The sequence below is a fragment of the Scylla paramamosain genome, chromosome 10 (genome assembly GCF_035594125.1).
Source record: "Scylla paramamosain isolate STU-SP2022 chromosome 10, ASM3559412v1, whole genome shotgun sequence".
Taxonomy (NCBI): Eukaryota; Metazoa; Arthropoda; class Malacostraca; order Decapoda; family Portunidae; genus Scylla; species Scylla paramamosain.
In genome coordinates, this window is record NC_087160.1 from 19,616,034 (window position 1) to 19,642,657 (window position 26,624).

Below are 26,624 nucleotides of genomic sequence, written 5' to 3' on the forward strand. Positions count from 1 at the left end.
GACAGACCGAGGATGTTCAGTGTAGAAGAGGGGGACAGTTGAGTGTCATTGAAGAAGAGGGGATAGTTGTCTGGAAGGTTGTGTCGAGTTGATAGATGGAGGAATTGAGTTTTTGAAGCATTGAACAATACCAAGTTTGCTCAGCCCCAATCAGAAATTTTAGAAAGATCAGAAGTCAGGCGTTCTGTGGCTTCCCTGCGTGATATGTTTACCTCCTGAAGGGTTGGACGTCTATGAAAAGATGTGGAAAAGTGCAGGGTGGTATCATCAGCGTAGGAGTGGATAGGACAAGAAGTTTGGTTTAGAAGATCATTAATGAATAATAAGAAGAGAGTGGGTGACAGGACAGAACCCTGAGGAACACCACTGTTAATAGATTTAGGAGAAGAACAGTGACTGTCTACCACAGCAGCAATAGAATGGTCAGAAAGGAAACTTGAGATGAAGTTACAGAGAGAAGGATAGAAACCATAGGAGGGTAGTCTGGAAATCAAAGCTTTGTGCCAGACTCTATCAAAAGCTTTTGATATGTCCAAGGCAACAGCAAAAGTTTCACCAAAATCTCTAAAAGACAATGACCAAGATTCAGTAAGGAAAGCCAGAAGATTGCGGCCTTGATGGAACCCATACTGGCGATCAGATAGAAGGTTGTGAAGTGATAGATGTTTAAGAATCTTCCTGTTGAGGATAGATTAAAAAACTTTAGATAGGCAGGAAATTAAAGCAATAGGACGGTAGTTTGAGGGATTAGAACGGTCACCCTTTTTAGGAACAGGTCGAATGTAGGCAAACTTCCAGCAAGAAGGAAAGGTAGATGTTGACAGACAGAGCTGAAAGAGTTTGACTAGGCAAGGTGCAAGCACAGAGGCACAGTTTCGGAGAACAATAGGAGGGACCCCATCAGGTCCATAAGCCTTCTGAGGGTTTAGGCCAGCGAGGGCATGGAAAACATCATTGCGAAGAATTTTAATAGGTGGCATGAAGTAGTCAGAGGGTGGAGGAGAGGGAGGAACAAGCCCAGAATCCTCCAAGGTAGAGTTTTTAGCAAAGGTTTGAGCAAAGAGTTCAGCTTTAGAAATAGATGTGATAGCAGTGGTGCCATCTGGTTGAAATAGAGGAGGGAAAGAAGAAGAAGCAAAGTTATTGGAGATATTTTTGGCTAGATGCCAGAAATCACGAGTGGAGTTAGATCTTGAAAGGTTTTGACATTTTCTGTTAATGAAGGAGTTTTTGGCTAGTTGGAGAACAGACTTGGCATGGTTCCGGGCAGAAATATAAAGTGCATGAGATTCTGGTGATGGAAGGCGTAAGTACCTTTTGTGGGCCACCTCTCTATCATGTATAGCATGAGAACAAGCTGTGTTAAACCAAGGTTTAGAAGGTTTAGGACGAGAAAAAGAGTGAGGAATGTATGCCTCCATGCCAGACACTACCACCTCTGTTATGCGCTCAGCACACAAAGACGGGTCTCTGACACGGAATCAGTAGTCATTCCAAGGAAAATCAGCAAAATACCTCCTCAGGTCTCCCCAACTAGCAGAGGCAAAATGCCAGAGGCACCTTCGCTTAGGGGGATCCTGAGGAGTGATAGGACAAGATAAAGATATGAGATTGTGATCGGAGGAGCCCAATGGAGAAGAAAGGGTGACAGCATAAGCAGAAGGATTAGAGGTCAGGAAAAAGGTCAAGAATGTTGGGCGTATCTCCAAGACGGTCAGGAATATGAGTAGGGTGTTGCACCAATTGCTCTAGGTCATGGAGGATAGCAAAGTTGTAGGCTAGTTCACCAGGATGGTCAGTGAAGGGAGAGGAAAGCCAAAGCTGGTGGTGAACATTGAAGTCTCCAAGAATGGAGATCTCTGTTATTTACTTCATGAAAAAAATATATTAAACTCATCATGAAGGGCAACATTCACCCATCCAGCCTGACCCAGGCCTTGGTGAAGTGGTGACCTTATCTTGACATACTATTTTTATTAATTCACACCAGGGTTATGGTGAACAAGTATGTTAGTTTCATAATACTTGTAGGGTAAGTTGAAGAAATATAAATAGGAAAAAGCTACATAATTCACTTAATGAAAAGTTAATAATAATTAAAACAAATTGTTGAACTCATCGTGAACGGCAAGGTGCAGCTGACCCCACCCTGACAGGAATCGCCTACCATGTGTTCACCAGGAGGCAATCCAGCTGGTTTTGTTTTTGGGAAAAACAACACCATGACCATACCCTAGCTGCCAAATTAAGTTGGTTTTATTGTAGTATTTGAAATCAAAGCTACACAGTCCTAACTTCAATGGTTTTTCATAACTTGTATACAGAGTTCGCATCTGAGTAATGTATATAAATGCTGGAGTGTTTCTCGTCATTAGTAAGCACAGCAGTTCCAACTTTTTAATGGCATATTTATCCCAGTAGAATTAGAATTTTGCTCTCTGAATCTAATTTTTTTTCATCTTTTACTTATTTCCTTTCAAAAATGTCAGTGAACAGGTGTTACAGTAAAATCCCTCTTATCCGGCATCAACGGGACCGCCGACATGCTGGATACTTGAATATTGCTGGATACTTGAATAGAAGTGAAATTATGTCCACAATCACCACCCTACACTCATGCACCTTACCATAACAAAGATCAGCTGATCTTAATCAGCAGCTGATCTGATCAGCTGCTTAAGTGTAAGCACAACATGCTTCCTCTTTTCTACAACTTTAGGCATGATGAAGGTGTCAGGCGATAAACAGTGCACACGCAGGACTGAGTCACTGAGTAAACACAGTGCAGTGGGCCGCAGGTGGCGCGAAGCAGTGCGCTCTGGTGGCAAGGGGACAAAGTATGCCTCGTGCGGGAATTTTAATCGATTTTATGAGTACACATTGATTTTTTATTGATTTTAAGGCTCGGGGAAAAATGTGCCGGATACTTGAAGCTGTTGGATACTCGAATGCCGGATGAGAGGGATTTTACTGTAATTACATTACTACATCCAACTCTTGTATATTTCATTTTAGGCACACAAAGAGTTTCAGGGGATATCTTGGTTGATTTTGTGTCACTTCCACTCTAATGCAATCATCTCATGCAGGTGTGTTGAAGTGGCGGCACCTGTGGAGTGCCATCACCATCTGCTGGTCTCCTGCTACCCATGACATTGGTGTACCAGGTGGGTGACTGTACTGCCCTCTGTTGTTGGACTTTCATTGGATGAGAATAGCATTACTTGGTAAGCACTATCAGTGTGAAGATTTTATTTTCTTTCAGCTTCAGGCAACCCAGGGAGTTTAGTAGCAACTACACTATGAAGATTTAGCCACAGTCCTTTGACCAATTGTGGAAAAATGTTTGGTTTACAACACAACCATCTCTTAGGAATTCCTATGCCTGTCTTATTGCTGCCCTCCAGTATGTGCAAAATTGTTTGTGATGGGATGTACACCACTGAATTGGGTCCATATTTCAGTTGTAGTGACTGTATTATGATACTAGAGATGAAGTATAGGAAAACTGAATTGAAAGACTCAAAATGTAAATGTAGAGATTGAGCTTGCATATTTATTGTTTGCAGGTGGCAGGCTCATATATATATATATATATATATATATATATATATATATATATATATATATATATATATATATATATATATATATATAAATCAATTAATTATTTTTATCCCTCTCCATTAGTAAATTATTCTGTTTTACATAATCTATATTATTTGGGCACAGCAACAACAAAATGCAGTGATAAGAAGTGTCATGTCTACAGAGGTGTTGGCTGATTCTTTGTTTTATACATTATTTCTTCACTTTCCATAAATTTTGTATAAGAAAGAGAGAAAGAAAGAGAGCTTGGATAACTATTTTAGTTTATACCTATGATATCAGATTGTAGTATCAAACTATTGTAGTTGCACTGTACTGAGTATATGTTCTTTGTAATGTACATATTTTGACTGCTGTTTAGGAGCACAAGGTTTAGCTGCTTATTATTATGTTTTACTTTTAAGTCAAGCTGGAAAGTGCAGAAGGCCAGGCTAAGTATGAGTTATAACTGCAAAACAGCAAAATTTCTTGAGTTTAATAATCTAAAAACATTCTATATATGAAATAACTCAGATTAATACATACAGTATAGATGCAAAACACTGGTTATTCAAAGAGAGAGAGACAGAGAGAGAGAGAGAGAGAGAGAGAGAGAGAGAGAGAGAGAGAGAGAGAGAGAGAGAGAGAGAGAGAGAGAGAGACTAGACATAAAAGAGATGAAGGAACAGGAAGGATTGGGTTAGAAGGGAAATTTAGAGAGAGAGAGAGAGAGAGAGAGAGAGAGAGAGAGAGAGAGAGAGAGAGAGAGAGAGAGAGAGAGAGAGAGAGAGAGAGAGAGAGAATTTTAGTGCAAAATAAAAATTGTGTACACTACAACTTTTGATGGCTTATCATTTTGAGGTTGGTGTTTATTTACAATGGTATTGTGCAAAAAAATCTAAGGTCATTGTTTTTTGTATCTGATATATAGGACAACCCACTTTTTTGTGTCATTTTAGAATGATTCAAGTGCCGTCTTATATGGCAAGATATATGGTACTTCATGTTTTCTTTTACTATATTTTTTCTATAATTTAGGTTTTTCATTCAATTCAATGTTTAGAGTACAACATAAATAAAAAAAAAAAAAAAATAGGGGGATTTGGGACCTGGAATGGATTAATTTTTTTACATTAATATGAATGGGATAAATTGCTTCCTAGTTTGAACAGCCGAAAAGAACCATTTAAGTTCAAATCATGAGGTATCACTGCATTCATGATACAATAGTGCTTAAATAAGCATAAAATAACTTTATCTTGGTTAAAGAGACTGATAACTTGTAATTCTTTCATAGTAATAGTAGTCAATAAATCAGCACAGTGATAATTAAACTTTTTAATGCAAGTCCACAGTATGACAGTCTTTTAGCATAACTCTCCTAAAAAATCTCAAAATTTCACCCACAGTAACCATAGCAATCAGGGCCAACAACCAGTAGCATAGCTCCATTAGGGATAAGATTTCTGGTTACAAAATTTCTCTCTGAGGAGAGGACTTTCTGCTTTTAACCTTGTTATAACACTGTTCCCTAGTCATTACATAGACTCTGAAATAAACTCCACATATGGCATATACATAAACACAATTTATCCTCTATCACTATACAAAACTAATAAATACATAACTGTGTGTACATAGCTGATCACATGTACATGTACACATGTACTATAACTGGGGATTCAACACACCCCCCACTGACCTACAGTGTAGCTCGTATCATTCTGATTTTCTACTTCCTGTGCATTTTTTTGTCATTTTGTGTGTTGCAGTATTTATAGGAGAATAAGAATGTGTATGTGTATAATCCAGTTAGGGGAATAACTGAACAGTTGGCAGCATCCAGGACAAGTCAAGCATTGCTTAAGGTGGTTCAGGGAAGAAGGGAAATGTGATATGTCTGAAACTAAATGGTCTGGGTGCCCCTGGAAGACAAATAAGGTGGCTGTTACTGTCTTAAAGCATCCACTGGAGTCTGATGTCAAGACCACTGGATGCTTTAAGATAGTAATGGCCCTGTGGGTCACCCAGACTGTTTTTTAGGTTCAGGCATATCATGATTTCCTTCCTGCCTGAACCACCTTGAGCAATGCTTGACCTGTCCTGGATGCTGCCAATTGTTCAGTTATTTCTCCGGTTGAATTATCTGCTTCCTTGAGGCCCATGATCTGCGTAATAGTCTCAAATGAATACTCTTTCATTTTAGCCATATTAACAAACAATTAATTATCACAAGATGTTATTCCACAATAACACGCCAGAATGCGAAAAAAAATTTGCTGCATGTTACTGCTCTCCAACATCCCTCAAGGCATGCTGAGTGGAGATTATGGGTCAGTGGCGTGAAGCTGAGGGATGCAATGATGTCATGACTGGGGCTGATACTTTTGGCTAAAATGGTTAACTCTCAAGAGGACCATGCTTTTTACTCCATAAGTATCAGACCCTCCAGCCAGGGGATCAATACCTATGATGACTACTGTATGCATATACATATATACTGTGTTTCCTTGGAGGAAAGTCATACTTTGTCAGAAATGAAAGATCAAGTTATTCTAAGTCAGAAATTCTATGATGAAATGCTTTTACTGCTATGGTTTAGAAGTTACTTCCAGCATGAAGGAAAGGAAGATGTTGATAGAGTTGGAAGAGTCTGCCTAGGCAAAGTGCAAGCACAAAGGCACGGTTTTGGAGAACAATAAGAGGGAGCCCACCAGGTCCATAAGCCTTCCAAGGGTTAATGTCAGTGAGGGCATGGCAAACATCATTGTCAAGGATCTTAACCCTCTGATGCACCAGTAAGTTTCATAAGTTTTCTGTCCAATACCTCTTCTGTTGGCAGGCATTTGTAGCCTCTCTGTGCACCTTGCAAAACTTTGATTTAGAAGTTTTCTTTCCTTTGAGATTTATAAGCAGGCACATATCATATATCATTAGATTCACAAGGAAATTGTCTTTTTGGTGAATGCCAAAAAATAAAATTTCACTTAATTTTTCTCTCAAAAATAAATACAAAACAAGAAAGAATGTTCACAATTTTGGAGCTCAAAACTTTTCCTGCAAGCATTCTGTGGGCTACACATTACCTAAACTGTCTTTTTATGAGCTTTACAATGGTAATGTTGGCATTGTGATATATCAGTTAGATCTCAAGAAAATAAAAGAAAACTGAAAATCATATTTATCAAAGATTATAAGCAGACTGCCTGAATCACTGGCTGAAACTGACAAATTATCTAGCAGTCTGCCTATTCTGAGAAGCATCATTGTTGCCAGTTCATTACTTTTGTGAAATGTATGTTCATCTTGAACTCACCAAAAAATGGATGGACTTACAATAGAAACTTTACTTTTAATTAATTTAGATAAGGTTTTAATGCCCTTGTGCATTGGTGCAGTTTCACATGAAGATGTTTTGACATGCATGTGGGTCCGGTGTATGAGGGGTTAATGGGTTGCATGAAATAATCCAAGGGAAAAGGAGAGGGAGGAACATGCTCTGAATCATCCAAAGTAGAGTTTTTAGCAAAAGTTTGAGCAAAGAGTTCAGCTTTAGAGATAGATGAGATGGCAATATTGCCATCAAGTTGAAATAAAGACAGGAAAGATGAAGAAGTAAGGTTATTAGAGATATTTTTGGCTAAGTGGCAGAAGTCACAAAAAGAGTTAGATCTAGAAAGATTGTGACATTTTCTGTTGATGAAAGAGTTTTTGGCTAGTTGGAGGACAGACTTGGCATAATTCTGGGCAGAAATATAAAGTGCATGAGATTCAGGCAATGAAAGGCTCAAGAACATTTTATGGGCCATCTCTCTATCATGTATAACACAAGAACCAAGGTTTGGAAGGTTTAAGGTGAGAGAAAGAGTGAAGAATATATGCCTCCATGACAAACATCCTCACCTCTGCTATGTGCTTGGCACAAAGAGGCAAGTCTCGTACATGGAAGCAGTAGTCATTCTAACTAAGGAAAACTAGTTAGCACCCCTGAGTCCTGAAAACCTTGTTTAAGTAAAGAAAAACTGCATGTACGAGTATATGCTTACAAACATTTTATCAATTAACTAAATAGATAAAAAGAGGTGATTAACACTGGTAAGTTGCCTTTCATTTCCTCCTGTTATTTCAATTTGTGGTTTGCAGGAATCATGTAAAAGTGAAACCATGGAAGCTGAAATCATGGTTAAACAGGGATGACTATAGTGTAATATATATATATATATATATATATATATATATATATATATATATATATATATATATATATATATATATATATATATATATATATATATATATATATATATATATATATATATATATATATATATATATATATATTAAACCCTTGTTATACCAGACTAATTGGGGTGAAGCCACTTTAGATGAAAATCCAATAAAAGCAGCAGTGAGTGGGTCAGAAGTTCCAGAACCTCTAATAACATCTGCCAGTCCAAGACTAAGGTAGAAGCAGTGTGTGGGTGCCAGGGTTGTGCTACCAGCCATCCCAAATTATTATACAGGAGTGTGAAAATTATGACATTTTTCTTTGTATTATGGCATAGTGTATGGTAGACAATGTATGGCAGAGGGCAAACACCAAATTGTGACAAATACCATAATTATGGCAGTCAGTGTGACCCTGGTCGGTGTGGTGTGCACTCACCACCACCACCACTACTATCACCACCCACACCCTCCCTCCCTTCCTCACTGCCACTGCCACTTACTAGGATGAGCTCCACTAGAAGGGAGCTGCAAACATGCCAACATAATACAGTGTAATAACACATTACAGGAAAGATATCAGTCTATTAGAATCAGTACAAAGGAGAATGACTTAAAGGATACAGGGGATGAGGACTATTCCTTACAAGGCAAGACTGAAGCTGTTAAATTTACATTCTTTAGAGAGACGTAGGTTAAGAGGAGACCTGATAGAAGTCTTTAAGTGGTATAAGGCTTATAACAAGGGAGATGTAAGCAATTTTCTTAGGATCAGCAACCAGGATAGAACAAGAAATAACAGGTTCAAGCTTGAAAAATTTAGATTTAAGAAAGAGATAGGAAGAAGTTGGTTCTCAAATAGAGTGGTAGATGAGTGGAACGGACTCGGTAATCATGTTAGTGCTAAGACATTAGGAAACATGAAGAGAAGATTAGACAGGTTTATGGATGGGGATGATAGTGGAAATAGGTAGGTATACTTCATACAGGGACTGCCACTGCCTGGTTGCTTCTTGTAGCTCCCCTTATTTCTTATGTTCTTGTTGTTATATATTTGTGATGATGACAAACATGTCCCTGATGTAAAATACTGTGGAATGTGTGTTGTAAGTATTTAGTGAATTAACAATATTACACATTTAATATTCCAGCTGCTGGCCAGACATACTGCCTCATTTTACTGACATTTATCTGGTAAATCCGATGAATGGTCTGTAGGCCATACATATCTGTTAAATGTGGAAACCCACTGTAACGGGGTCCATTATAATGAGGGTTTACTATATATATATATATATATATATATATATATATATATATATATATATATATATATATATATATATATATATATATATATATATATATATATATATATATATATATATATATATATATATATATATATATATATATATATATATATATATATGTAGGCATCTGCCAAAATGATAATTATTCCAAGTGGGGGCTAAAGCACTGGATCAGGGGGTGCTGTGAACTTATCATTAAACCCAGCTGTGACCTCACTGAACGTTTCCCTTTGTGTTTCACAACACAAGGGGGCAGTCAGCCTGCCCTCTAAAGACAACTCTCTTCCTCCACACAAGACTACAGGCACCTAATAATACACACACACACACACACACACACACACCTTTCACTCAAAATTTCAAAATTATCATGGCAACTCCTACACCAGCCTCAGATTGCCCATCTGGGGAGGGGACCACAAATGTCCCCAGGTCAGACTGCTCTTCTGATAACAACCCTAAGTGTCTTGACACCCCCGTCAACTTTTTCTTCATTAACTTCTGCAACATTCATGATCTAATCTAATTTTCAATCTGTAGAACACCACCTCTCCTCTTCTAAACCTCATCTTCTTTTCCTCACTGAAACTCAGGTGTCTGAGGCAACTGACAGTAGCTCCTTTTATGTTTCCTCCTACTTTCTCTATCCTCGTTTTCAATCTAAAGCTGGATGTTGCATTTATGTGCGCAACAACTTAACCTGCTCTCGTGCCCACACTCTTGAATCTTGCGAGTTTTCCATCATCTGGCTATGACTACAGAGTCACTCTCAAACTAAATTTATCTGTGCAGTATACCTCTCACCTAACTCCTCTGACTATAAGAAATTCTTTGACTACTTAACTTCCAAAGTGGAGCACATTCTGACTCTCTTCCCTTTTGCAGAGATCTCCATTCTTGGAGACTTCAGTATTCACCACCAGCTTTGGCTTTCCTCTCCCTTCACTGACCATCCTGGTGAACTAGCCTTCAACTTTGCTATCCTCCACAACCTAGAGCAATTGGTACAACATGCTACTCGTATTCCTGACTGTCTTAGAGATACGCCCAACATTCTTGACCTTTTCCTGACCTCTAATCCTTCTGCTTATGCTGTCACCCTTTCTTCTCCATTGGGCTCCTCCAGTCACAATTTCATATTTGTATCTTGTCCTATCACTCCATTCCCTCTTCAGGATCCCCCTAAGCCAGAAGTCGGCAACCCAGAATTAGAAAAGAGCCACTTTTTTCAGACTTGACATGAACACAATGCTGCTGGAGCCACAGCGTAAAATCTATTATGAATGTAGATTACGAAACCTAATAAATTTCCTCCATACGAAAGTTAAGTAATATAACCATAGACAAAATGATCATACAAATTGTACTATAGTAATAGTAATAGTAGTAACTAGTAGTAGTAGTAGTAGTTACTAAATAGTAGTAGTAGTAGTAGTAGTAGTAGTAGTAGTAGTAATAATAATAATAATGATAATAATAATAATAATAATAATAATAATAATAATAATAATAATAATAATAATATTATTATTATTATTATTATTATTATTATTATTATTATTATTATTATTATTATTATCATTAATGATGATTATATCAATAGTAATAGCAGCTGTCATAAAATAAACTATTATAATAATTAAGTAGGAAGACACTCGTTTAACTTTATAATTCTATGATGGCAGCAAGTGACCAAATATGGTATATTATTTTTCAAACATGTTAAGTGTACTTATTATATAAGTATCTGCTCACCATGATGAGTTTAAACCAGGGAGAGAGAGAGAGAGAGAGAGAGAGAGAGAGAGAGAGAGAGAGAGAGAGAGAGAGAATTAATGAAGAAAAGAAATGGATGGGAATGTTGAGAGAGAGAGAGAGAGAGAGAGAGAGAGAGAGAGAGAGAGAGAGAAAAAATTAAGTCTTAATTAATGTGATTTCTGCTCCTGTGTTTCTTTGGAGAGATGCTTAATGTCTGGCAAATATGTTGTTGTTTTGAGTTTCAGGCAGGACTGCAGGCTTGCATCATTCACTCGGCTGCGTAGTTTGTTTTTCATAAAGTTCGTGCTAGAAAACACTTGTTCATACAGGTAAGTAGATCCAAAAATAGAGAGAATGCCAAAGGCATATCTTTTCATGTGTTTATAAGTGTCTGGTAAAGAATTCGACACTACGTACACAATCTAATCTCATTTTTGTAGCCCAGACAATTCAGTCCAGTTATGTTGAAATGCCAGTGTAGCATGTTGTTTCTCCAGGTTTTCAATATCGGAGACCATGCCTCTGAATTTTAAAGTCCATAAGTTTTTTCCTTGCAAATCAGCTAATTCCAGTTCCAGTTCTGCTTGATTCACTCCAGTAAAAGCTGAAAAATTGAATGAGTCTGTATCTGCATCAAGGGGGTTGATCACAAATGACAATGTGGCCTTTTCTTTTCTGAATTCTTGAAAACGTCCTTCAAAGGATTTTTTCATTTTCATTAGTGCATTTTTTATGATATTAATATCCAGCTCAAAGTCTGTTCCTTCTCCGAATTGCTTTAATGAAGGAAAGTGAATCAGAGTCTCTCTCAACATCTCTTAACAAACAAAGATAGTTTTCATTCAATGTTTTCATGCTTCCAAAAGCATCAGAGCAGTGTTTCCTTTTCCTTGTAGTTTTCTGTTGAGCTCATTTAAATGTGAAGTGATATCCACCAAGAAGTTAAACTTCTGTATCCATTCAGGATTTGTAAGGTATGCATATTCATGGTGGCCTTTCTCCTCCAGAAATTTCTTCACTTCCTCAAGGAATGCTGCAAAATGTGCAAGCACCCGACCCCTAGAAAGCCAACAGACTTTGTTATGTAAGAGGAGGTATGAATACTGGGGATTGACTTCTTCCAGAAGTTCACGAAATTGTCGGTGGTTTAAGTCTTGCCATTATTTTGTTAATAATTTTCACGACTAAGTCCATTACTTCATTGAACTCTGATGGGCAAGTTTGTGCACACAATGCCTCTTGGTGAACGATGCAGTGAAATGATATTACTTCATGATTCAGCTCTCGTATCAAGAGAGAAACAAACCCCTTATGTATACCTCTCATACTCGGTGCACCATCAGTTGCAACAGAAATAATGTGGTTGGTCTGAATTCCTTTTTCCTTAGGGCAGGTTATAATTGTTGAAAAATATATCCTCACCTCTAGTTTGACCAGTGAGAGGCAACAAGTCAATGAGTTGTTCTTGTGGTCCTTCAGAATTGACATACCTGCCAAGAAGAGCAACTTGTGCAATGTCATTAACATCACATGACTCATCACAAGCAATTGAAAAGTCACAAGCTGAATTGATGTCCCCAATTTGCTGATTGGTGATGTCTTGTGCAAGTTTCAATGCTCTGTCCCTCAACGTTTTAGCAGACAATGGCACATTCTTAATTTTCTTAATTATTTCATCCTTGTTTTTGAATTCTCCAAACAGATGCATTGCTGCATTGATGAAACAATCTTTTATATATTCACCATCTGTAAAAGGCTTTCCATGTTTTGCTATCTCATCATGACTTATCACAAAACTGGCAGTAGTTTTATTGTTGGAGGACTTCACCCATTTCACAAATACATTCTGACTCCTCTGCTCTGAGCACCAGTTCCTCCACAGCTTTCTTTCTGGCATCTCCAACTGGATAATTTTTAGCAAAGTCACTGTGTTTGGTTGGATTTTTTTTATTGTTGGCCAGTTCTTCACTGCATACGAATCACTAAGGGTGACCTATAAAATTTTGAACCAATGCAAAATGCTCGGTACATTCACTCCTAAACTATTTTTATCTTCAATTTCCTCTTCCTTGATGCCATTTCTCCAGTAATTGATTGTCTTAATATCTTTCACTGAAGAAAAGGTCGTAATAGCAGCAGCAGGAGTAGTAGTAGTAGTAGTAGTAGTAGTAGTAGTAGTAGTAGTAGTAGTAGTAGTATAGTATTAGTAGCAGCAGCAGTAGTACTGGTATAGTAGTAGCAGTAGTAGGCCAGTTAGTCAGGAACTAGTACCTGACACTGATAAGGTAGTTCCCCGTCATAGCTAACAAGGAAGGGTAACTAGTTTACCTGCGTCAGGTACTATAGTTTCCGATTGAAAAAAATGGATGACTGATGGCAGTAGTGACAAGCACAATTAGCTACAAGCTACTACCGGCCCTATTATTATTATTATTATTATTATTATTATTATTATTATTATTATTATTATTATTATTGTTTCAGTACTATTATTATACACTGATTGTTTTGGTTGTATGGATAATTACAAATGAAACGGAATAAGAAGCCACTTGTAACCAGTGACTCCATAGTGTGGGCGAAATGACCTATGGGCGAAATGACTCTATAGTGTGGCGAAATGGCATGTGGGCGAAATGACCGGATACCGTGTGTGTGTGTGTGTGTGTGTGTGTGTGTGTGTGTGTGTGTGGAGGCTGGACGATAATATACTGTGTTGGGGAGCGGTGCTTGCACATTCCATCAAAGCCGAGTCGCCGCGGCGGCGTTTGGTACACACACTTCTTTGTAGGGATAACGTTTATTTATTTATTTATTTTTTATTTATTTATTTATTTATTTTTTTCGGTCTTACAAATCTCCCAGTGATTTCAGCGAGGCTTTTAGGGAACTTTTTTTTTTGTTGAGTCATATCTGGAGTTGATCTTACTGCAGTTTTTTCTTCAAGAGGAATTTAAAAATCTGCCCTAAAACCCAGCGCCTCTGAGACCATTTCGTCTGATGTATCAGCTGGCATCTGTGAATGCGGATGTTTAGTGTATAGCCTAGTGGCGCAGGGATGTAAGCAAGGGATGCGACGTGAAAGTCCTGGTAAATATGTAATAGATTACCATACGAGAGAGAGAGAGAGAGAGAGAGAGAGAGAGAGAGAGAGAGAGAGAGAGAGAGAGAGAGAGAGAGCATGTCGGTTTAATTACCGGAATGTATATATTGCTTCTCACTTGAAGAAAACGAAATAGTGAGAGGTGAAAATAATAAAGCAGAAAAGCGCATGTAGTACTAGTGCTCATTAGAGTGAGGAGCAAAGAAATAAAAACACTGGCCAGCTCTTGTAATAATAGCACGTGTGGGATATTAATATGAAATTGAATCCAAAACTTTCGCACAGCTGGCACGTGGGGGAGAGATAAAAGATACTAGATAAATAAAAGATCAGGAGCGACGTAAGGAGAGGAGACTGATGCAATACTGTAACACGGGACGGGTAGTTTCATCATGGGTTGAATAGCTTAAGTATTCTCGTCACTTTCTTTAGCTCATAGCACTTTAGTGCAACTTGAAGCGACGAAGGGAAAGGAACACAATACGTATTCCTTTAACATAAAGTACTGACATTTAAAGAATATTAATTTTCCAGAGAGAGAGAGAGAGAGAGAGAGAGAGAGAGAGAGAGAGAGAGAGAGAGAGAGAGAGAGAGAGAGAGAGAGAGAGAGAGATGATTCATTGCTGATTAAATATTCTAACAGCTAGGTTCCTTAATGGACAAAAAAATTGGCCCACCTGGTGTGACCCGCGGTGGTGAGAGGTGCCCTGTGTGCATGAGGAGCAGTGAGCAGACTGACCGCGGCGTGGTGGCGGCGACAGCAGTGTACTGAGAGTGGGCAGCCAGGGCTTGTAGTGGTGCCCTTGTTTTGCTTCACAGCTTGCTCGCCTCCTTAGTGCAGCGAGACTTGAGGGGAATGAAGGGTAATAATGACGTAGGGGCGTCGGCCTCACTACTGTACTGGGAGCATGTTTTCCTAGATAGTGCTGGTGCTTGTGGTCAGCTTCAGGAGGCGTTTCCCACTCTGTGAACCAGAATTCAATATTGAGAATGTCATAGATATACATAAAAGTATGAACCATAAATGCCAAGGAAATAGGAAGATGGTTCTCATCTCACCTCGGTAAAGGTTAACCTCAGCCTCGGCCCAAAGCTGACCTCTCTCAAGCTGGGTGAGCGTAGGTTCCTCGGGGCTGGGTGGCGTAAGGTCCTCACACTGGTAAGCCCTAGTCTGCCGGAGGGAGCCTTTAGTGTTTGAAGACCGAATGTAATAAGGTCTCGCCAAAGAGTCGAGGAGATCCCAGTTACTGGTTGGTTGGAAGAGATGATGGACGGAGGGCGAGATCTCCCACTGGAGTGTGGGTCGCACTTGCGTCGGGAAAAGTGACCCTGCAACGGAGAAGCACAAATCTCAATGGAACAACTCCAGATCTCTGGACTGGAGATCATGAACTTGTCTCTTTTGGTGCCCATAACCACTGAATCATTGAATACTTTTCCTGTTGGTTCAAATAGTCACGGAATCAGAGTACAGGGCAAAAAATACAACATAGACCAGTGATGCTTAATTTTTTTGGGTGACAGGGGTCACATTAGATGGTCACTTTGATAACGGTCTCTTATTGCCTTTAATCTGCCACATTAATGGCCACTGTTTAAGATTAACTGGACATTCCAGATGTGTGATAGCCTGCCTACTCGTCATTATTATATGTAACTAGGATATAAAGTTCACATTTAATTTAAATGGTATGCAGTTATATAAATTACAATATATTTTATATTGTTGCCTATCATTAAAGTTGAATGTGAGCAAACATTATTATGGCATGACACAGTGATATGAAGTATTATTTCGTTACTTGCCTAGGACCTCACTAAACTTCCTTAAGTGCGCCCCTCAAACAGTGGGTTGAGCATCCCTCACTTAGACTTTGTAAACCTGCGATTAAATATTGCCTTAGGACTGAGACGAGCATTAACTTACCGTGCGATGACCAAAAGACCAAAGAATCAAATACTGATAATCTGTGACCTCTATCGTTGTCCTGCGCAGAGATAAAAGAATGGCAGTGAGTTTGCTGTGCACGCACCGGAGACTTGTGTGTGTCTAGAATAGGGACAGAGAGAGTAGAGTGTCGCAAACCTTCCTCGATGCTCCACACGTAGGAGGAAGGTTGGCGTGAAAAGTATCGGAGAGTGTGTAGGAACTGACTGCTGAACGTCTCAAGGCAGGCTGGAGCGGTCATCACTTCCGGCATGTGTGTAAAGTATCCTTTGCATCCTCGGTGAACTCTCCAGTGGCGCTTCAGGTTGCTTTTGTGGCTGCTGCCGTACGAACATGTAGCGCACTTGAACTTTTTTTCCCCCGTGTGGATGGAAAAGTGTCTGTCAAGCAGGTCCTTGCGCTGGAAGGTTCTGCCACACAGGTTGCAGGGGTACCCGTCACTGTGCACTGTTCTGTTGTGGTGCTTCACCTCCCACTTGCTGTAGAATGTAATGCCGCAACACTTCATCTCGCTCATCATTTTGGTGTGCATGGTGGTGATGTGCTTCGACAGGTTGTTCCTGCGGTTGGTTCTGTAGGGGCACAAAGAACACTGGAGCAACATCTTAGTAGGAGGATTGACAGGGTCTTTGTCGGCCATTTTCGTCAAGACAGAGGGTCACGTGTGTGAACGACACATGGATGTCACTAAAGGAGACAGCTGCGGCCGCTGGGAAGGCGAGGAATGCGTGCGTGCGAGCGGGTGACAGATGGTGGTGTGTGGCTGCGCCTGTCATCCTCAAAGTGACTGAATGATGGAAGGCGGCACCAGCTCACTGCAGCTAGTAGTGTTGATGCCTTTCTCTCTCTCTCTCTCTCTCTCTCTCTCTCTCTCTCTCTCTCTCTCTCTCTCTCTCTCTCTCTCTCTCTTTCTGTGTGTGTGTGTGTGTGTGTGTGTGTGTGTGTATGTGTGTGTGTGTAAGGGTGGGCACTGGCCAGGGGCAACAAATAGGAAGGGAAAAAAAATACCCACTGAGGTGCCAGTCCCTAAAGAGCCAAATGTAATATTTAAAACTGGAGGATAAGTGTCTTGAAAACTCCTTCTTCAAACAGTTCAATTAATGAAAGGGGGAAATAAAGAGCAGGCAGGGAGTTACCAGAAAAAAAAGGATTAAAGAAGCTGGTTTAGCAAGAGACGGAATGTGAAACTGGCAGTTTAGATTATTATTAAAGGACAGACCGAGGATGTTCAGTGAAGAGAAACGGGACATTTGAGTATCACTGAAGAAGAGGGATAGTTGTGTGAAGACTGTGTCGAGTTGATAAATAGAGGAATTGGGTTTTTTGAGGCATTAAACAATATTACTCAATTCAGTTAGGCAAATAAGTAAATAAGACAAACTACTTAAAAATACAAACGATATGCAGGAAAAAAGATCAAAATAATGGAAACAACATTACTTAAGTACAATCACCTTAGAAGTATAATCTCTACAATTTTTTTCTTGCACTGGGAAATCAAGGACACAGGCAGTGACCCCAATCCTTCAGTCACCGAGTTATGACCACCCACTTCCTTTTAGTGTTTTCTTCCTGCCACATCGCTTCCCAAGACTTCACTACACAATACTGATTAATCTAACTTCTTCTTGTTCTTGTTCTTGTTCTTGTTCTTGTTCTTCTTGTTCTTGTTCTTGTTCTTGTTATCTTCTTTTCTTGTTATCTTCTTTTCTTATTATCTTCTTCTTCTTCTTCTTCTTCTTCTTCTTCTTCTTCTTCTTCTTCTTCTTCTTCTTCTTCTTCTTCTTCTTCTTCTTCTTCTTCTTCTTCCTCCTCCTCCTCCTCCTCCTCCTCCTCCTCCTCCTCCTCCTCCTCCTCCTCCTCCTCCTCTTCTTCCTCTTCTTCTTCTTCTTCTTCTTCTTCTTCTTCTTCTTCTTCTTCTTCTCATTATCGCTTGCTTTCATGTCAGTTACGAATCTATAAATATTTAGATTTTTTATTTTTTATTTACTACAGAAAACTCACATTTTTCTTAGCAGTAGTGACGGTACCACTGTGAGTCAGCTGATGCGCGCTTGCCTCTTTTCCTGCTGGTGAACTTGGCGCCGTAAGGGAGTGCATGCCGCGCAGTCCAGCGAGGGAATTAGGCGTTCAAAGTGCAGATTAATTAAACACGAGGGTAGTTATATCGCTAAATGCTTCCCAATATATTATCCCTTTAAATGCGGCAGGTTATCTTTCGTCTTTTCCTTACGTAGGTTTGTGAATTCCAGACTGAATAAACATGAAGGAGGTTATACCGTAAAATTCATCCCGTGTGTGTTGTTTTCTTCGTTTATATGTAGCGGGTTGTCTTAAGACTTTCCTTGACCTCATCCCCCTTGACCTGGCACGAGTGACCAGCTCTAGAAATTTTTTCCTCTCTCTCTCTCTCTCTCTCTCTCTCTCTCTCTCTCTCTCTCCTCTCTCTCTCTCTCTCTCCTCTCTCTCTCTCTCTCTCTCTCTCTCCTCTCTCTCTCTCTCTCCTCTCTCTCTCTCTCTCTCTCTCTCTCTCTCTCTCTCTCTCTCTCTCTCTCTCCGTTCTGACACTAAGGCAGTCATGTAGATTACCGGTGCCTGATCATGGCCGCCTTAGTCTGGCCTGTGGAACGTCATTAAGTTGTCATTTTTATTTACACATTTTTTTTTCTAATTTCTGAGTATTTTTGTAGCATAGCGGAAATAATTATCGGATACTGGCACTTGTTTATTTTGTTTTATTATAAATTTTTTCGTTTCTATTTATTATTCTTTTTTTTTAGACAAGTGGTTAGACATGGTCATGCATCCCCGTATCTTGGCACACCTCTCGCCACTGAGCAGCGTGGAACAGGGCAGGGTCCGGGGTGGTTTTGAGGGGCGGGAACGCCGCACAACTAGATGGTGGCAGTGCAGTTCTGGAATAGTTATCCTTCCAGTGTGTGGTTTTCTCTGGAGTGTTACATTTTCTTCTGCTGACTAAGGAAAGGTTGTGTATTTCTGCGTGCTAATGCTATTTCTCATTGCTTACAGGTGTTGGCAACTCGGACTCTGACAAATTCTAATACTTTGACACGTGTTCGCCTGTGCATGTAAGTAGACATTGATGCATTTGAAGAAATGTAACATGATTAGGCATAGCACGAGTGTTTTTGCTCCGAATCGTCTTATACTCCTCACTCAGCTGTAATGAGAGAAAGCTGAGCCTGCCAAGGAGGGACGCTGATGGATGGCCAGTAGCTACTTATATTTAAGGAGTGTTTATTGTGCAACTACATTTTACTCAGGGCACAAAGGAGCTCACTCATTAAAAAAAAAAAAAAAAAAAAAAAAAAAAAAAAAAAAAAAAAAAAAAAAAAATATATATATATATATATATATATATATATATATATATATATATATATATATATATATATATATATATATATATATATATATGTATATATACTATATATATATATATATATATATATATATATATATATATATATATATATATATATATATATATATATATATATATATATATATATATTAATATATATATATATACACACACACACACACACACACACACACACACACACACACACACACACACACAGTTGTCAATGTCAGAGGGAAGCCAGACAATAAGGGGATATTTTTTTTCTTTTTCTTTTGTCTGGTCTCAAAATTGGCAGTCAGCGTGGGAACGATGCTTTGTTTTTCTTTTTTTTTCTTTGTTTTCTTCTACTTAAGCTTTGTTGTATCACTTTTATCGTGAGATGTTTTGTTCCTTTGTGCCGAGGCGGGGCGCGGTGCTTCAACCTCAGCCAAATAGGATCTCATTGTCACGGAAACGCCCACGCCACGAGCTGCCTCCGTCTAATTACTGAACAACTCGACATAATTTTTTTTTCCTTTCCTTCGTGGAGTCCTTCAGTAACAAAAGACTCGGGAGAAAAAGGAATACGAAATGTGCGAGGATGAAACTTCGGAAGAGGCGTAAGAGGAAGGCCGAGGAAGCGGAGGAGGAATACGAAAAAGCCGCAGCCATGATAAACAAAAACAAAAGCACCTTTTGTGCGCCCGGAGATGACCGTCCCTCTCTGCCATCCTGCGCGAGGGATAAACACCGCGCGCAAGGAAAAACCTAAGTGACAATAAGCACCGGCAAGCGGGAAACGCACCTCGTCGGGAATCAAGAAATGGCAGGAATAATGGAAAATTGGGCCGAAAAACAGAGTCTGGGTGCGTCATAGAGAGAGGCGGAAGGCTCCCCTGATCCCTGGGCTCTGGGCGGCTCGAGCGGTAATCCCCTCTCCTTCTCTGTGATTTTTCTCGCTCGGGAATAACGCGGCTCCCGGCCTCCCAAATGGATAATGGACATGAATATGGATTGTTGGGGAGGGATACGGCTCGACAGAGGAGTCAGCTGTGAAAATGTCGCTGCAGGGAGAGGCCGCCGCCGTGCCGTCATGTCTGCGCTGAGCCTCCCGCTGCTGAAGGGCTTGCCGAAACCCTCCACGTTTTTCACGAGGATCCGGTGTTGGCACCAGTTTTCCTCGTTACTGATTCGTTCCACACAGCGATTCAGGGTTTGGTTGTGTGAGGTGCGCTGGTGTGTGGTGAGGTATGAAGGCATTTTTTCAGTCAACCTCCCCGATAAACCGTCCATAGCCATTGATGTGGCCTCCTTTGAATTAATTCCCCCCCAGTTACTGTGGGTCTCATATGAACTTATTCTTCTCCAGCTTCCGTGGCCACTTTTAAACTCATCCACCTCCAGTTAATGTGGCCCCATTAACTTAACCATCTCGTATTCATGTGGCCTCATTGTAACTCATCTCTCTCTCCAGTTACTGTGGCCTCATTGTAACTTATACCCTCCAGTTACTGTGGCTTCATTGTAACTCACAACAGACTCCCTCACAGCGCTATAGCCAGACAGTAATGAGGCCTATCAGGTGTCAGCGCTGGCCAGGACTCTCGTAGCTGGTTGCGGTGATGTTGAATGGTTGAATGCGTCAGGATTATAATATAGTGTACGCCAAAAGGGAATACATGACATTGCTCGCACTATACATCAGCTGTTATAGAATCATCATCGTATTGCTTTTTATTTCTATTTTTTTTTTATCTTGCTTTCGTTTACAAGAAAAAAAAAACTGTGGTAATGATGTATTTATATTATATTCATATGTGTTTAAATGGACTTTTGAATGTTTTAGGCATTTACTGAAGTGGTTCTCTCAAGGTCTCACACATAGAAGTGTACATTTAAGAGTCGAGGCACGCTCTACACTCACTTCCAATGTGTTTAAGAGTATTCCCTCAATCTTAAGTTCTCGGATGTGCTGATAATAATCCTCCTCCAGAGCCTGACAGTTGCTGGATTGTTGTTAGATCACAAGAAATTAGAGGGCGACACAAAACACGGGTGGAATAAAGTATAACAGATTAATCAGTTAGTATTATCCATGACTACATATTTGCATAGCTCACTGTATTGGGAAGCAGCGTAAAGGCTCTAAGTTCCATTTCATTATCACCAATTAATCAGTGAACCCTTAAAATCCGAGTGGTTTCTAGGAACATGTTAAATTGGGTCATTTTAGTTCGAAACTAAGATACTTCTAAATCGATAATTTTATTAGACACAACACACAGCACATTGTTTTTAAGACAGCATCCGTGAAGCTCGGTAAAATCATGCGATCTCAGCCCAAATAAGAGTATATAAGAGAGACCACCACATTCAGTGTCTTAATATTCCAACAAAGACTGCATAACTGACGTACAATTCAAGAAAAGTCTGAAACAAAAGATAAATACAGTCACCTCACACAATCTAATTTAGTTATACACAACTGCACATACTTGTATTTACACTAAGCATTGAACTGATTACCAAGATGTGAGACTCGCTGCATTTGTCAATAACCCGCATGCATTACTGGGAGACGCAGACACTCAGGCTAAGAAGCTCCGGGTATCTCTGACGCAGCCTTGCCACTGAGGGTCGTGCGAAGGCTGCGTGTGAGTTTCGTTGCCTTAATTACTTGGTCACATTTCAGGCAGGGAGGTGGCGTTGTGTGCTCGCCATGATACTCGTATGCATATGTTCATTTGTTCAGGTAAACAAGAGGTGCATATTCTGCCGGTCACCTGATCCTGCCTGCGTAGTGTCCACTTGGCTCGGGAACTTGCCACCACCGACTCTGTTACTCAGTTCCTATTTACATACGCATTCATCTTCTGCTGTTCTCTTCATCCGAAACGTTTGTAATCTAACTTTTCTCTTCTATAAACAAAACTAAAACATGCGTATATGTATCCCAGAAATTGATGTACTATTTTTTCTGGTATGTATAAAGTATCCTGAAATAGGATATAAGTACTTTAGTATGAGTTGAAGGAAAAACGTGATGTAAGAAGCATATTACGTATTTACATCATCAGTAAAGTAATTCAATTGTCTTTCTTTTGTGGGGGATTGGTACTTTATTGGGTTCTTTTCTTTCTTCTTTTTGTTGCCCTAGACCAGTGCCCCTCTTACTACTACTACTACTACTACTACTACTACTACTACTACTACTACTACTACTATTGCTGCTACTTACCTACTACTACTACTATTGCTACTACTACTACTACTACTACTACTACTACTACTACTACTACTACTACTACTACTACTACTACTACCACCACTACTACTACTACTACTACTACTACTACTACTACTACTACTACTACTACTACTACTACTACTACTACTACTACTACTACTACTACTAACTACTACTAATAATAATAATAATAATAATAATACAGAACAGTATGAGGAAAAAATCCTTGATGATGACATACCATGGTCATTATGTTTGAATCACTGACAACAAGCATCTAAGCATCTTTTCCCCAACTCTTCGGCGAGCTCGTGCTATCAGCGAGACAAATAATAGATGCTGCTGTTCAGGACTCCATCTCTCGCTGAGGAACACGCCATAGCCAGGACAACGTCTTAATAAAACGGTAAATTAAATATGTAAAGATGCACGTGGAGTTTTGTGAAACGTTTGTCAAGAATGTGCTTTGTGATTTATCTCATATTCTAGAGCAGTGGTTTGTAGACACGTAGTTTGTGGTACTGCATGACCTGTGACGCATCCCTTTGTTGGTTGCTCATCAGTAAAGCAGCTTCTTGGACCTCCATGCCTCATGTGGGACCCTCTCAGTCCTCCTTTGTTATATCAGACATCCTCCATCATGTGCCCCTCACGAGACTCCGGCTCTGTTACTTGTTACTATTAAGAAAAAAAAAAAAAAAGTCCCATAAATTGGCAAGATAAAAAATTCCTTGATGTTTTCTCTTAATATTGAAACTAAATGGTACAAACGTCAAGTGATTTTTTTTTCATGGCACCGTTGAAATAAATCAGGGGTAAATTTAGAATAGTGATCAATACATTTGAGACTGTACATCATTGTCACTGCAATGAAAAAAAAAAAGTTTCCCCATACACTGACCAGAAAGAAAACATGTTCTTGATTTATTCTTGTACTGTTTCTCAACTGTCACTGCTTTTGAGAGGACAACAAATTCTCATAGATTAATTTTCTCTTACTCGTACTATTAAAATCAAAAGATATAAATGCCATTCAGTTTAATTAAGTTCTTTTCACGCCAACAGAAAAATGTAAAGTTCCAACAATGATCATTAGCTATCAGACACTGTACATTATTATAACTATTAAGAAGCAAAAAAAAAAAAAAAAAAAAAAATATTACTGATTTTCTCCCTTACAATTAAAAGAAAATATACAAATGTCATATAACCTAAGTTCTGTTCCCGGCAAAGGTCCACCAGTGATCAGGAGCCATCAGTGTGCACTAGTGATCAGCACGGATGTCGCTGTTCCATTGTGCAGCAGATCCCGGAAGCTGGACCACTAATGAGAGCCTGCGCCATGATTCACTCCTCCCCCGCAGCAGTAATTTGTGAATGACACCCACATGGCCATAAATCACGCGACTACATAATGATCCACTAAAATGAAGCTGTACTTGCCTTCTTATGCAAACATTAGTAAGCAGGGCGTAACATCACCATTTACTCTCTCTCTCTCTCTCTCTCTCTCTCTCTCTCTCTCTCTCTCTCTCTCTCTCTCTCTCTCTCTCTCTCTCTCTCTCTCTCTCTCTCTCTCTCTCTCTCTCTCTGCAATAAACACAGCCCCTCTAGAACAGCAATCTGCCTCTGAGGAAAAGTGTAGATACTCCAACATTCAATATACACCAAATGCGGCTTCTCCTCCTCCTCCTCCTCCTCCTCCTCCGTCACTTAGACGTTGCCATGACGACGAACAAAATAAGCCGGATGGGTCGAAGAATGATTTTTCCCCTCAGTAATGATACCGTAATTGTGTTTGAGTATTTATTTCAAGACAATTGGCGAGCGGCGGCCATTCATCGCGGTGGTGGTGACGAGCTGTGTAGCGGCGGTGTGGTGATGATGATGGTGGTGATAATGGTGATGCTGATCGGGTACAAAGCGTTCTGTTGTTTGTGATGCGTGATGGTATTCCTGCCCCTCTCCCCCCACCCTCCACTCACCTCCAGTCCACTGTACCCCTTCTGTACCGCATCTAGTGATTTTTATTATTGTTTTTTATTATTATTTTGTAAGTGTAATGGTTTTTGTATAGTACGTATGTGTGTGTGTGTGTGTGTGTGTGTGTGTGTGTGTGTGTGTGTGTGTGTGTGTGTGTGTGTGTGTGTGTGTGTGTGTGTGTGTGAATACAGTACGAGTACATGTGGTGAATCAGTAGCGGTTCAGCTGTATGGAAAGTGTATGAATTTGGTTCCACATCATAGCACTTTTAAATAGTAAACTAAATAGATAAATAAAAATAAATTGAATGATTTTCACAAACACTCAGTGACAGAATAATTATGTAAACAATGATCTAGTGATTATGATGCAATTAATCTGATGAGGAGAAAAATTTTGATTATTTTCGTATTTGGTGTGAATGATAGTGGACAGAACCATTTATGTAGAACTTGCATTTGCCTTTAAACATAATAAAGACTGATGTGTTTAGCAGCATGGTTATCTTAAGCTGCTGACTGCTGTGACTCCTCTTCAAGCTTAATAAAATGGTCTGGTGGAAGTACAGAGTAAGATTTACAAAGACAACAACGACAGCGAGCAAAATCATTCGTATAATACCTGTGTTCACTTTATTGTATGATTAACGTTGAACTTTGTAGCAGCATCACCACCACCACACGTCATCCCTTGTGTCACCGTGGCTTCTTAAACTTACTCTAAAATTTCCAGCAGTCCATTTTATTTTATTAACTACAAAGGGATCAGTGACAGCAAAGGAAATCATTGAGTACAAACCCTTTCGTTCCTGTAGTTTTATTTCCTGTGAAATGCCAAAAGTCATACTGTCTTCACTTGTAAATTATTTTCATTTCTAACTTATTTTATTCATCTCTAACTTATTTATATTTGTCATCTAAGCCACAAAACGTGCAGTACTGTAGAAAAGAATGGCTAAGTGAACCAGATACTCGGTTAGAAAGGGAGAGAGAGAGAGAGAGAGAGAGAGAGAGAGAGAGAGAGAGAGAGAGAGAGAGAGAGAGAGAGAGAGAGGTAATAGTCTTAGGACAGTGCTTATATTTTTTCTCTCTCTCTGGTGAAAATATAGTTCGGGAGGCGTGATTAATCAGTAAAAGCTGTGTGTGTGTGTGTGTGTGTGTGTGTGTGTGTGTGTGTGTGTGTGTGTGTGTGTGTGTGTGTGTGTGTGTGTGTGTGTGTGTGGCGTCATAATGCGTGCGGGTAAAAAAGAAAATGTCAGAATGTGAGGCTGCGTTTATTGATCATTTCCTTATGTTTGTGGTTCATCTCTTAGTTACGTACCTGCTCATCTCTTCCCGGGAAAAAAATGTAGTCTTTAATTACTTCTGGATTTCGCTTTGGGTACGTTTATTAGGGAACCTTTGTGGGTATTCCTTTGTGAATACGTTTACATATATAGATAGACACACACACACACACACACACACACACACACACACACACACACACACACACACACACACACACACACACACACACACACACACACACACACTAAACATACATTTAAAAGAAAACATGATAATTTGATATAAAAAAAAAAACCGAGGCATTACAAACTTACCTTAATCCCCCCTCCCCCTTTCTCTCTCTCTCTCTCTCTCTCTCTCTCTCTCTCTCTCTCTCTCTCTCTCTCTCTCTCTCTCTCTCTCTCTCTCTCACACACACACACACACACACACACACACACACACACACACACACACACACACACACACACACACACACACACACACACACACACACACACACACACACACACACACACACACACACACTGGGAGTCTGGGTGGGTGTCGGGGCAAAGAGAGAGAGTTCCATTATCGTCCAAATCAAAACTTTGGTGGTCTCTCTCCAGGGCGGAGTCACGGCTGTCTCTGGGTGGGATTTTCATACATATTGCGTGTCAGCGGAGCCATCGTGTTGACCCCAAACTGTGCATCACAAGTTTATTGGACGAACTGAGGCCGGGATGAGAGAGAGAGAGAGAGAGAGAGAGAGAGAGAGAGAGAGAGAGAGAGAGAGAGAGAGAGAGAGAGATGTAGGAGTGT

At 39.8% G+C, this 26,624-nt stretch overlaps 1 protein-coding gene across 14 annotated transcripts in view; it reads left to right on the forward strand.

Annotated features, from left to right (window-relative positions):
* Positions 1–26,624, forward strand: part of LOC135104317 (uncharacterized) — a 122,640-nt gene that overhangs the window by 6,056 nt on the left and 89,960 nt on the right. For 5 of the 14 annotated variants that reach the window (XR_010270379.1, XR_010270388.1, XR_010270380.1 and 2 more), the window contains 2 exons: positions 3,090–3,167; positions 3,242–4,743. Coding sequence is in view for 2 of the 14 variants with exons in the window: in XM_064011577.1 (XP_063867647.1) it covers positions 3,090–3,167 (78 nt within the window). In the remaining 12 variants the exon portion in view is untranslated. Of the gene's footprint in view, positions 1–3,089; positions 3,168–3,241; positions 4,744–26,624 lie in introns of those variants that run through there. The other 9 variants (XR_010270378.1, XR_010270384.1, XR_010270377.1 and 6 more) reach the window with 3 other exon arrangements.